Here is a 13,451-nt window from a genome sequence, read left to right as displayed (position 1 = left end):
CCAGGCAGTAGCTACGATGTCTGAATGTTGTCTTGGTTTAATCACACCTTGTCCACAGTTTAGACATTTTTCTTCAGCAATGCAGCACATAACCTTTAAGATGCTCCCTTGCCCATTAACTGGACTGCTAGAGGAAGTGAATTTACCCCGTGGAAAAAAAGCAGCAGAAGTTTCATCTAAAAATTACCACAAAACGCCCCTGCTAAGTGGTGACCAGACGTTGTTTGTGCACATGTATGATTTTAATTCCATATAAACATCAGAGGTGCTCATTCTATGGGCTACTGACATACCTCCCACATTTAACAGACCTAGCAATTTTCAGTTGAGCCATTATTAACCTTTTGGGCTCTCTGATGGCAGCAGGGCAGCTGGTAGACTGTACAGATAATTGCAGTAATATGCAAGGACAGCAGAAACTAAAATCACTATAATTCAGTCAAAAGTGCTTAATCTTTTGCCCAAGGAAATTAATGTCATAGAAGAAGATTATCTGAGATAGCAAACTGCTGGGAGAGCTCAAATCTTTTTTTGATCTGCTGCTCTGCTCCAGGCTTGTTTTCAGCCCAAGCTGTGCAATCACACTGGGGCATTCTTGAACTTTTTGTTACCCAAAAAATTTTCCCATGTTACTGTTTTGCAGATATAATCACCTTATCAGGGCACTAGTCTTCTCCAGGGATCGTGGCAGACCCCACAGCCCTACAGAGCCCGTGTGATTTGCCTTTGCATCATCTCTGGTCTGGGTTAGCACCTCCACCCAGCCTTCTGCTATGAGCATTTCAATGGCATGAGAGCTTCAGAAAGGAAATTTGTTTTTCTCCTTCATATTTTTCTCATCAATTTGATATAAAGCTTTATTATTATAAACTACTTGATGCAGGCAGGAAGAAAACACAAGAGGTGTAATAACTTCTTTTGAGATCAGCCTGTGGAATAAGACAAAAGAAAACCAGGAGCTAAACTTAACTAGGGAAAGGAAATGGGCTATAAAAAACTGTTGTCATGTTCAAAGAAAACTCATGTGAGCTGCAGGAACTTATACTTTTTAAAAGAAGAGCAAGAAATTAGAAAAATAGCAATAATACTATCTTTTTATCAGGGAGACTGATAAATTCTCAGGTTTCCAGGTTGCAGAGATGTGGGGAAAAGACAGCTGCATGTTTTAGAACTTGAGTTTGGATAGTGATGCATCAGATAAAAGCTGCTGTCTTCTGGCATTGTGAGTATGCCACAAGCACTCCTTTTTCACAGACATCAACGACAAGCATCATGCACCTTCCTCCTTCTCAACATGTTCCCTGGGCCATAAATAGTGGGGACCATTATTCAGGAAGATTAGAGGAGTGGCAGATGAGTTTGTATGGCAGCATCTGGGAATTTTCTGGTCATTCAAAAGGAATCCGAGTCTACCTGCTTGGCACTCAGATGCTGTGAAAGAAAGTAAGATGTGTCACTGGTCTAGCATGAAACTGATGCTCCCAAGATGTCCCATCCCAAAAGCACCTCAATAAAATTCAGCAGCTGGAACATGCCAAAGATGGATGAAAAGTCAGGGGAAAAGATGGTGTGGGGGAAAGGAGATATTTGCACAAAGCAAAAGTGTATACTGGATGATCCTCTCACCAGAAGTCTCACTACATCTCTCCCCAATGAATTCTTAGATCAACTCTGCAAAAAATAATAGGAGATGAGGCTGCCTCCACTTTAAATGACCTTTACATCCAAATCCTAGGTAAAACTGGCAGTGCTACAAAGCCCCTTTCATAGCCCTCAGTGACGCAGGAATTTTCATCTCTGGAGAGAGCCAGGAGTTGGGATTTCAGACAAAATCAGGCCAGTAGTAGTTTCCTTATAAATAGCAGTAATATCAAAATGCCTCCTGAAGCTCAAAGAGAAATCAGTCAGCCAAGGATCTGGCCGCTGGACTGCACCAGTCCAGGGGATTGCAGCTCAGGATGTGAATCATGGAAGCAAGGCAGTCACATCCTGTTATGCGAGCGCTGTTTGTTTTTCCTGCTCCTTCAGGTCTGAAGTTCTGAGCCATGCCTGCCACCGAGGCTGCCAGCTACAGAAACTGCAAGGTGGACACCTGTCAGCAGGAACCAGGCTCACTCACCAATCTGCTACCCAGTGGCTTCTCTGGCAGCCATCAGCTGGAAGCATGAACAGAGAGCAGCCAGGACAGAAACTTTGCCTGATGCTGACTCTTATTTTCTGTACGAGAGACCCATGTTTTGTAAAGCATGAGAATGCACTGTTCTCATTTGATTACCTCTCCATAGCCTTAACTAGAGGTGAATAATTAGCGAAAAATGGCAGCTGAGGAAAACCAGGCTCCTCCACTGGCATACATCAGCCCTGATGTAGCTTTGGTACATAAAGTTGGTTAATAGAGAGGGGTAACTGTCTCCAGGTCAGTTTCCAAGACCACATGAAAAACTCTGGAGCAAGAGACATTGATTTTACACCTATGATCACTGTAAAAAACTCTGATTTTGAAGACCTCAGGCCAGTAACAAGCACAGCATGCAGCATGCACGAGGCAAGGAAAGAAGTGGAGCCCCCACCTGTCCATGCATCCCTTATTCTCCTCTACCAAAGACCACAAGGCATAGCGACACCAACACTTTCCCAAGTGCTGCAGCTCTACAGGGAGCAAACAGACGTAACATGGGTGATGCTGTTTTTCCAATGAGTGCCTTTATTAACAGCGACACCACAGCGCGTCCAGAAAACACAGCTGTGCAAAGGTCACCTTGAAAGGTATTATACAGAAGATCCCAGTGCCTCTCCCAGCTAGAAGATGCAATTAAATATATATTACTTTAAATAACTCCCAAGGTTTGGTCCTCACTGCTGCAAGAAGGCAGACATTTAAAGGACTCTTGTTTCTTTGTCAAGATGTTCAAAAATCCTATTAATGCTTAAAAAGCTCTTTTTTGTGCAATTAGTCATTTCGAGCAGAAATGCGGGACAAGCAGGACTTGTACAAGCAAGCAAGCTCTGTCAAAAGCAAGCCTTAGGTTAATTGGCACACACAACAAAGCATTGGATAAGGCCAGGGTTCCTGTAAGGAGACAGCTGTGCAATGTCTCCACTCTCAAACGCATCAAGACCAAGTCTTTCTGCCATGGGCATAATTTCCCCTGACCTCAGCAGGATGAGCCCAGGGGATGCACATCTTGCACAGTCTTTCTGCTGCCCTCCAGCACAGCAGGTTCAGGTGTTCAGGGATCTCCCATGACTGCCACGGCTTCCCATGGGACCCACTATCACTCACTCCAAATCTTCCTTTGGGAGGCAGAGATGTGCCAGACCTCAGGGGACATCCCCCCTTCCAAGAGGAAATCTATAGCACAAGCACAACTGATAAACTGTTAACATTAAGAAAACTAAAGGACAGCTGTCCCAGGAGAAGCACCTTCACCCATGCTGCCTGCTTCCCTGGGGTAGAGAAGATTTGTCACTCTGCAAGGACACTCTGCGAGGAGAGCAGTGAGAGTTTTCTAGCCCTGCCTGTATTGCATCAAAAAGTCCCAGTGAATTACAGCAGGTCACCTAAAGTCACTGGAAGGGCTGGCCCGGGACGCATGAGAGACTTCCTTTCCCTGAGCACACATCTAGTTGTTTCCAAATTCAGGGTCGAGACCCCATGTGGGTTGCAGGAATTATGGCAACATTTACAAGGCTGACTAAAACTCACTTTCATCCAATATCTATGTTAGTGCTGCAGACCCACACCTATCCACCCACACTGGAAAACTTCTGCTTCCCATCCTACTTCAGCAGTGCAGTCTCCTCTCCTACAGTCCTCTTCTTGTCCACATTTCCACACAATCCTGCTAAAATTAGTTTAAATTGCTCATAGCAAATTATAAATCCTAGACAGTTTTCACCATATTAATCATTTTTAATCATTTCAAGCATATAAATAACTGACGTTGATCTAGAAAAGGGCTAAATAGTACGGTGGAAGAAAAGCTCATGCTTCTCAGACAGGCAAGATCCACTCTCAACAATACCACCAACCTAAAGTGACATGCTCAGTCCCTCACCTGCAACAAACACAGATTTAACGAAAGTGTAGGACAAGTGCTCAACATGTGCACCAGCACAAGGTCCAGGCACAGCTCAAATATCTCTCTAGGTTTTGGAACTCACCCTCTCAGGATTAAGATAGAAGAGGAACTGTAGCCTCTTCTAGAATAGGTAGAACAAACCCTCCTCAAATCATTCTAGAGACAACAGGCTGCTGCATACCAAACCAGGACAGGCAAGAGCTTAATGGTACTAACTGGTCCAAAAAGGAAAATACCGAAGATACAAATCAAAGATCAGCATCAGCTTTGGAGAGCAGCTTGTCCACTGCACCCTGCCAGCCTGAAAATCTGTATCTCCTCAAACGCAGAGAAGCTGTCAAAGTCACTGGAGAAAAACCGAGAAGAACAAAATTCTTCAATTCCTTTGTGCCCATAAATCAGAGGTTTTGTTTTACTCCTACAAACTGCAGCAGTTTCCCTTCTTATGAGTGCACATGCTTAGTGAGCTTTTCCCCACTAGTTTGTTCATACTAGTGGTCTTTCTGTTAGGCATACAAAGCATTCCTATTGTATAACATTCCTTTGACATCAGTATGTGTGTGCATACACATGTATGTATGTACTTTCTTACCATTGTGTTCACCCATCAAAACAAACAAACAAGCAATGAAAGCAATGATTTTCCCCTTCATTCTGTTTCATTCTGGTGCAAGCACACAAAATGAACAGATGATGACAAACTGTTTAAAATCCAGGATGGCACAAACACTGGAATAAATGTTGGGCCCAAGGGCTGAAGCAGTGCTCCAGCAAAATCCTCCTGGGCTTCTGTTACCAGTTTGAACCACGACCCGTGGTGCAAGGATGACAACATTACTAGTGGAAACTTGGAAGAAATTTATCTGTGAGGAAGCACAGATGTAATTCTGCTGATGTAAACAGATCATTGTGTATTAATGGCAAATTTAATCCCTGATGCTGATTACATTCCCCTTGGAGGTCCAGATAACCATCTGGTATAAATCAGTCTGGTTCCTTTGAGTTCAGTGGGATTACAACACTCAAATCCAGTTAAAGATCTCACCCAGTGTCTAAAGAATATTTATTAATTTTCACTTAAAGCTGGCAAATACTCCTAGCTTCAAGTTTCCAACCAAAGGAAGAGGAAAGGCTGAACTGGTTCTGTCAGAACAAAATATATACATATATATATATATATATTTTCTAAACAACGTAAAAAGGAAAAGCAGACATTATTTCAGCTCAGCCTGAAACATTTAATTCAAATTAAAAGGGTTAGAATGTTTCTAAGTTTCCTAAAAAATCCACACAAACAACAAAGATTCAATATGCTTAACAGCACTATGTTAGAACAGAGAGATAAAGTTTTGTTTTGGAGGCACTGAAATGATAATTCCATTTAAGGAACAACAGAGAAAACTTAGTTTGTGGACCAATAGAGTAAGTTCTAGGTGATGTACAATTCTTCACAAACTCAATTTTTTGGGGCATTCTAAGATGAACTGGAAGGAGTGGAAGTGCATTCTTTCAAACAGTAACATTTTTTGGTGACAGTCACAGCAGCAAGAGAACCTGGCAGTCTCATTCATTTCACTTTATCTCTTTTGGAGTCTGCTCTGTGCCTTTGATCACTTCCTAGCATTCAATAGTCTTGCAGCAATCTAATATTAGCAAATCTGGTAACCCAGAGAGAACCTGGTTTCCTTCTGCTGAGCAGCGTTTAGTAAAGACACGAGAGACCCTATCACACACGTGATTGCATAGGAGTGTGTGCTTACGTGTTGGACTCATCTCCATGTCAGCAGATATTGGCATGCACTGCCCAGAACATATCCACATGACATAAGCACCATGCAAAAAGACCTCCTACCTGATGCACACCCCACCCCTGCCCCACCAGCTAAACTTAGATGTCATCACATCCTAGTATATCACGCTCAGCACATTTTGTGAATATGAAAGAGCAGTGACTGCAAGTCTTTGAAATGAATGGAAACCCAGATAAAGCAACCTCTCACCTCTAGAGATCACCATGGATTCTCTTGTAGAGTTGTGAGCTTCAGCCTTCATGGAAGACATTTCCATTGCCCAGGTGACCTTTGACTGCTTCTTGGTATTGCTTGACGAAGGTTTCACTTCTAACAAAACGATATTTATATTGATACATGCTACATTCTCCAGTGGTAATCGAGAGGAGGATTCTCATACCAAGGACTGTACGCACACCCTGGACACGTGTGGCCCTAAAAGCAAGATGAGAGCAGCAAAAGCAAAACCCCAAAGTGCAGCAATAGCATCTTGGCACTGATGATTTCTTTTTTTTAAAGCAGACTTTGTTACCTCCTCAACAGCTGGTGCCTGGGTGGTATCATCCATCTGGAATTTGAACTTCTTTCTAGGAACCTCATTTCTCTATATACATTTTCATTTATTCTTCAAGAGGCAGAAAGCAAGCAGAAACTAAGGTAGAAGCCTGTTGCAGGATGCTCTGAACAGCTACGCTTTCCTGCCTACATTTGTTGCCAGTTGTTTATCCTCCTCAGAAGAAATTGATTTGCCATTACCTTTCCAAAGCTGCTTTCAGACATGGAATTTTAATGCGAGGTTATTTGGGCAGGTCTCATCCTGAGAAGTGCTCAGCATGACCACAGTCAGCTCCCCTTTAAGAATAGAACCATCGTTTTTAACCTGTGAGGGGAAAAAGGACAAAAGCAACAGTCAATTGATCCCAAGAGATGTTAGCTTCAATAAGGAGAGTAAGTCAAACATGGCACACGACGTGGGACATAAAAGTTATTTACTCGCTTAATAATCGCATTCCACATAAAAGTAAATGGGAATCACCCAAACCAAGGAAACCAGATTTTTATGAGCTGGACAGTCAGGATAGAGCCTAAAGAGCCTTTTTTCAAAAAAAAATCACAAGTCTTTAGAGAATGATTCAGCTGTCACCCAAACCAATGACCGTTTTCCAATAGAAAGAGATATTCCAAGCCCCAAATGTGGGAACTGGAAAGGAAAGGAAAAATTAGAGAGCTTTGGGAGAGCATTAAACCAACATAAATGGGAGGGTAACACACTCTAAAGCTTCCGGATAGATAAACAGGCTTCAAGAGAGACTGAGTGTCTGTCCTGGCTCCATAAAGTAATCCTGGGCTGGGAGCAACAGTTTTACAACCCAGTGTTCAGATATGGGTGGCCATTGCAGCAAAGGTGACGTGACACGTGCCTGCACAGCCAGGGAACAGCATCCTCAGGTACACGTGATTGCTGCGTGCCTCACATATCAGAGGCTGATCTGAAGTGATAATTTTCTGAAAGGTTGGAGCAATTGGAAATCACTGTCTCCTTCTCGTTTCTTCACAGATCCCATGTCTGTAGTGTGTCTGGTCTTTTTTTTTAACCACAGTCTTACACTTCTCCTGTGAAGATCGCCTTGTATGTGCTCTTACCACCCCCTTTCCACACATTTATGCAAAGGGAGGCAAATGACATTTTCTTGTGGTTTGCATAATCTCATCCGTATTTATAGCCATTAGAATTCTGATGCAAATCTTTCCCTTTCATTTTCTGTTTCCAGTACAAAGACCCTGTAAGGAAAAGATCCTCACAGAAAATCTGAAAATTCTTCATAGTGACTTGCATTTATTTATGCCCCATCCAGACTTTTCTTACATAAGGCTGAGTTACTCCTTAGCTGAACCTTTGCAAAGAAAGAAGAAAATATTTTTTCAACATTTGTTCAGGTCTCACTTCTCTCTGTTACAGCAATGAAGGTTATGGCTTCACCAGAATTTTGATTTAATTCCCTGTGACTTCTCTTTTTTTTTTTTTTTTTTTTAATATTTCATTTATCCAGTTGCATCCTCTGGGCCAGCATTTCCCTTTTCACTTAGACTTGTTTAAAAACAGGAGAAGTTACATAACTGGAAATTTACTAACATGTAGAACCCACAAAAGCAGGGCTCTGCCTAGACAGGGGCAACAGTGACATTACAGCAGTGTTGCTGAGCCGATCTGGGTTTTGGGCTGCTACCTGCTACACTTTTAAGTGAAACTGGTTCTCTTGAAACACTTTCTTCCATTCAATTGTTCCAGGTATCTCGTTTATTTTCCTAACCCCTCACAAAACACATGTCAATGAGATGTATTTTTTTTCCTATCATATAAGTTGTATTATTTGAGAGTTTATTGCTAATTTGTACTTCTGACTCACACTGCTTCGTACATAGCCATTAGCCCAGCCTGCCCTATAGAATCACAGAATCACCAAGGTTGGAAAAGACCTCCAGGATCATCTTGTCCATCTACCACCAATATTTCCCCACTAATCCGTGCTCCTTAGTACCGTGTATTTTTTTCACCTTTTTGGTTCAAAAAATGCATTTTCCTAGAGAAAAGAAAATTATACTGCACATCATAGTTCCCTAGGCTTCACTGGCCAACCTTGTCTGTGATGTTAGTGGATATTGTCTGTCTACATGGCAACAACTAAATCAAGTTTACCATATTTTCTGAAGAATAGGATTTAGTAACCCACACAACTTCAACAGCCATGGAAAGGTGATCAAGAATCACAACCTTCTGAGCACCCTGTGTAAACGTAGGTATCCCTGTTCATTGCAAGGCGGAGTGGACTAGATGACCTGTAAAGGTCTTTTCCAACTCAAACGATTCTATGATTCGGTGAGCGGCAATTAAACTGTGTGTGGTGAAGTGTAATTTCTGTCTTGCAATGATTTTGTGCCTGTGTCTGTACGTGCATGCCCCTTCACTACTGGGCAGGCAGCAGTGTAAGCTGTGGCAGCTGCCAACACTCTACACACCTGTTTGGAGGGGAAGGTCTCCAGGGTTAAGCAGAGAGTTCAAGCCTCACATTTAGCTTTACTTCACATTTAGCATTTACCTCATCCTGCAACTGGTTCCAACACCTCTGAGATTTCCATCTATCGCTGTATCCCTGGACAGAAAACTGCTCCAGAGTTGCAAATCACTGTCATGTCTGCTCCAACAAAAGCCAGTAAGCAATTACATACATCTAACTTGCTTAGAAAACTGCATAAAGTATCTCTGTAGATAAAACAGATGGACACCAAATATTTGGCTCAAATGAGAAGGTACTTGAGTCAGAAATTTTCAGTGAGGCCATAATTTCAGAGATATGTTAAACCAGGATGGGACTGCTGTTCCATTCTGCTCTCACCTGCCCTTTTGCTGGTGTCAGCTCAAGCATTCGTGCAGCCTCAGGATCCACAAGGTGTAACAAGCAATCCAGCAAGAGACAACCAGTCACAGCAGCAAAAAATAAAAGTAAGTCTCAGCACAAACAGTTAGTCTTACCCCTACCACTGTGCAACTCCATCAGTATGTCCAAGACCACCATGAAGGAGGTGGCAAAGCCCCCAGGAACATGTCTGCCAGAAGAGCACCAGCCAGAGGGCACAGCGAGATGAGATCTCAGAGGTCCAAGCCCAAGAGGATATTTTTCTACCTAAGCTGCTCTTGGACATGATGCTCTTACCAGACCTTTTCAATTGAACTATTCTATAATATATAAAGATATATGAATATCTTTGACTGTTTTGTCTGCTGTGTGTGCTGTAAATAAATAACTCTTGATTGTATTTTACTTTTACCTAACCAAAGCAATAATGGTCTCACACAGCAACTCACATATACTTCTTTCCCAAAAGGTGCGGCGAAGCACAGTGAATCTGCATGCTTGAGTTATAGGCCATCTTCAGAAATGCCCAAGCCCTGCAGAATGCTTTCTAGAGCATTCAAATGGTAAAGAAGTGAGCCCCGAAGAAGTTGCATGAAGCAGCATGAAAGATGGCCTTGGGGGTCAGAAAAAGAAGAAATGCATGTGATGCCTGCCCAGACTCTGCATATCCCAGAGGATTTGACTTATCAGCAGTCTCTTACACAGACACAAGCTGCAGGAGCAGGGATTTCAGCCGCTTTGCATCAACAAGAGGAGTTAGATTGAAAGCAGAACGAATACTATACATCAAATGCTCATTTTGAAAATGAAATCTGTCTGCCTGCAGCCCATTTTGCACTTGCTTTTCTACTGACACAAGAGGGACAATATTTGCTGTTCTCTGGTTGCTTGTCACCAACAGAAGCACAAAGCTCAGCTGTGCCCAGGTTTCTTGACAGCAAGCCAGAAGAGCACAAATGTACTCAGATGTTTTATAAATGACTAGGGAACCCCTCCCCAGAGTATTAATTCTCACGGTAATTGTTTTGAGGTACTCATCTCACCAAGGTACTGTGCAAATATGAATGTCAAGAAAAAAAATAAGCTCTGTTCTAGATCAGCTTGAGTGTCAGAATGAACTTCTGAGAAGATCCCCAGGCACCAAGTTCTGCCAAGGAGTGATGGTGCTGCAGGCCAGGATCAACTGAGGCATTACGCCTGCCTCATTGAATGCTGTTATCACCGTTATTACTTCACAGCTCTTTTTTTCTTTCTGGCAAAAGGCTTTCCAAGCACAGGAATTTACAGAACTCCTGGTAACTTGCCGTGCACATGGACAGAGCTGGCATTTGTCTGCCTTTGTCAGAGGTGCACTGTGCTTGTAGTCCCTGCTCACACATACTACATTTACATGAAGCTAGTGTTTAATCAAGCAGAACAGCTTCTTGAAATCTTCACCAGCTGCCTCTTTAATTCATTTTTCCATTTATGAAACATACATTTTTAAAAGGTCGTATTATTACAAGCTTTGGTGTTAGCAGCACATCTAGTTCCATAGAGACAGTATGTATTTTAGCTGTGGCTGCCCATCGCAGACTTTGCTAATTCTTTTACCTTCTCCTGGTGGTACTAACGAGCTAATGGCTCACCTTCATGTTTCTGGTGCCTTTGCAATAATGTAATTTGAAATGAGCTACACAGCTTCAAAAAAGCTGCTAGAGAGATGTAGTCATAAAACATGTTAGACATTCAAAACCAAATTATTCTTTCATTTGTCTCCTCAGAAGCTCAAGAAACATTTAAATGTTGTACTAAGGGACATGGTTTAGTAGGGAAATATTGGTGGTAGGTGGACTGCTGGACTACATGACCTTGGAGGTCTTTTCCAACCTCAGCGATTCTATGATTCTATGAACGTCTAAAGAAATGGCAACACCTCCCAGTAACTTGCTACCCATTGAGTTTTGATTTTAGAAATCCAATACCGGAGAGCAGACATTCAAAGCTGCCATGTCCTGACACTCAGCTTCTCTGTTTATCTGTGCAGAAAAGTGAAGCGTGGGCAAAGACAATAATTACTAATATAGCTGATTTTATACAAAGACAAAGATCCAGTGATCATGAACTTAACTTTCTTATTAGATTTCTGTACTTTTGAAGTTTCTGATAGACTGGATGAAGCAACATTGCTGACCACACATCCCCAGTAATCAATACCTATAGCATACATGTGATTAAAATTCTTTTGAAACAGTAACAACACAACAACAACAAAAAAAAAAACAACACCAGAAGACTAATAATATTAAGGTCATCAGTTACTGGGGAATTTGCCCTCATTTTGTGAACTTAGAAAAGAGGTATGCTGGTAGGTTAAACAGTTTCAAGTTGAGGAACTTTGAGAAGGCTACATCCAGTCTGACATATTTATGACACACTTTAATTTAGGGGCTTATTATTAACTTCAGAGACATGCTGTTCATTTCAAGACTGACTGGCCGTATCTCACACTCATCCCTGCCTTTGCTCATTTTATAACCTGCAAATGGAAAAGTTGAAGTTCTAATAAACCTCCCACTGGAAAGGCAGAGGACTAAATTGGACTTAGGGGGTGAAATTTAATACAATACTTAGTTCTGACAGTCATTTAGTAACAACAAAGCTGGAAAACAGTGCTCTCAGCTCTCTGATGTTCGGATTTCTCCTCTGTAAAATGGAGTTAATAGGACTTACCTATCCCACAGACATGTTGAAACAATTTGTCTACCACATTTTGAAGTTCTCATCTAAGAGATGCTTCAGCAAAGCAGATTATATTAAAAACATAGTCCTTTTGGAAAAGCAGTTAAAAATAACACAGTATATTTTCAAGTGTATTCCGTAGTCTTTTTTCACTGCTGTTCTTCATTGTATATTTCTTAAGAACATTATGGCTGCCAACAAATAACATCTGTCTGAGAAAATTACTTTCAAACAGTAACAAAAAATTGGGTGGATGAAACAGAGGGAGCTCTCTGCTGTTTCCCAAGTCTTTCCTTTCTTATCAGGTACAAGTCAAGAAAACAATAAAATGGAGCACCATAAAAGACGCTTGTCATTGTCTCATTTGACACAAACTGCAAAAAAAATACATTTTATGGTTTTCAGTTATCTTTGCATGATATAACGACCCATTTTGTTGCAAAGGATCTCTACTGGGGGCAAAATCAGTGTGTGTGGGTTCATTAAGCATGTTTTCTCTAAAATATATGATTGTTTCGATTCCCCCCCTCAGAATACCAATAAACACTCCTGTGCCTCACAACAGTGTGAGTTATCCAGTTTTGCAGGCACAACCAGAGAATGAAAAAAATTACACAGATTTTTCACACAAGCTAAATATACCTCAAAACAAACCTCTTTGCTTCTCAGGGTTGCGTTCTGATCTTAGAAAATGCATGAAATAGGAGTAATTCCATAGAAAAGAAGGGACATAGGAGTAATTCCATAGAAAAGAAGGAAATGACTATGTGCTTCCCCTAGAATTGAAAAGTTTGGTCCTCTGAAGACACTAAATATTTACAATGGTCCCTCAGCTTCTATTTCTTCCCTGTGCTGCCTCACCGGCAGCCTGGACTCCATGGGATCCCACTTCTTGCTTTTTCAAACTACAAGCGTCCCTCAGCCACTTCCTCCTCTCTGGCACCTTTTCACCTCATTTTCCCTAACCACAGAAACACACACTCAGAGAGAGTCTTTACTTGGTGTTATACAACTGCAGGATGCCTCTGCTCCAAAAACAATTATGTTGGTATATTTGAAAAAAGAAAAAACAAAACAACACAATAAGTCACTTAATATTTAGAACGTCTTTCAAATTAACTCATGATGCAAGCCAAAGAAATCCCTTCCAAACAATTGAAAGTTCCTATGCAGCTGACATGGATTTTACCTTTGTAAGTGGAAAGGTGAACCACAATACTGCATGGTAAAGTTTGTGTAAACCAAAACGGGAAAAAAAAGAAAAAAGAAAAAATACCTCTTTTTCTGCTACAGCATTTAGTTGTAGTACTTATCCTGAAGATCAGAACAGATCCTTGAGAGAACACATAATTAGAAAATTTTACAAAATGCATTCAATTTACTGCAGAGACAAGAACAATCCCACCAAAGCATTTCTAGTCCATCAGCTGCATAAATATCTG

General features: G+C 41.5%; 1 protein-coding gene across 1 annotated transcript in view; it reads right to left on the bottom strand.

The window, feature by feature from the left end:
• LOC109365930 (uncharacterized) overlaps positions 1-13,451 on the bottom strand; it is an 83,417-nt gene that overhangs the window by 34,517 nt on the left and 35,449 nt on the right. Inside the window, exon 7 of the mRNA XM_085219394.1 lies at positions 6,083-6,752. Coding sequence (XP_085075520.1) covers positions 6,083-6,149 — 67 coding nt within the window. The 5' untranslated portion in view covers positions 6,150-6,752. The remainder of the gene's footprint in view (positions 1-6,082; positions 6,753-13,451) is intronic.

Source organism: Meleagris gallopavo, chromosome 2 (genome assembly GCF_905368555.1).
Source record: "Meleagris gallopavo chromosome 2, MGAL_WU_HG_1.1, whole genome shotgun sequence".
NCBI classification, from domain to species: Eukaryota; Metazoa; Chordata; class Aves; order Galliformes; family Phasianidae; genus Meleagris; species Meleagris gallopavo.
The sequence above is the reverse complement of the archived record's forward strand: the minus strand, read 5'-3'. Positions and strand labels throughout refer to the sequence as shown.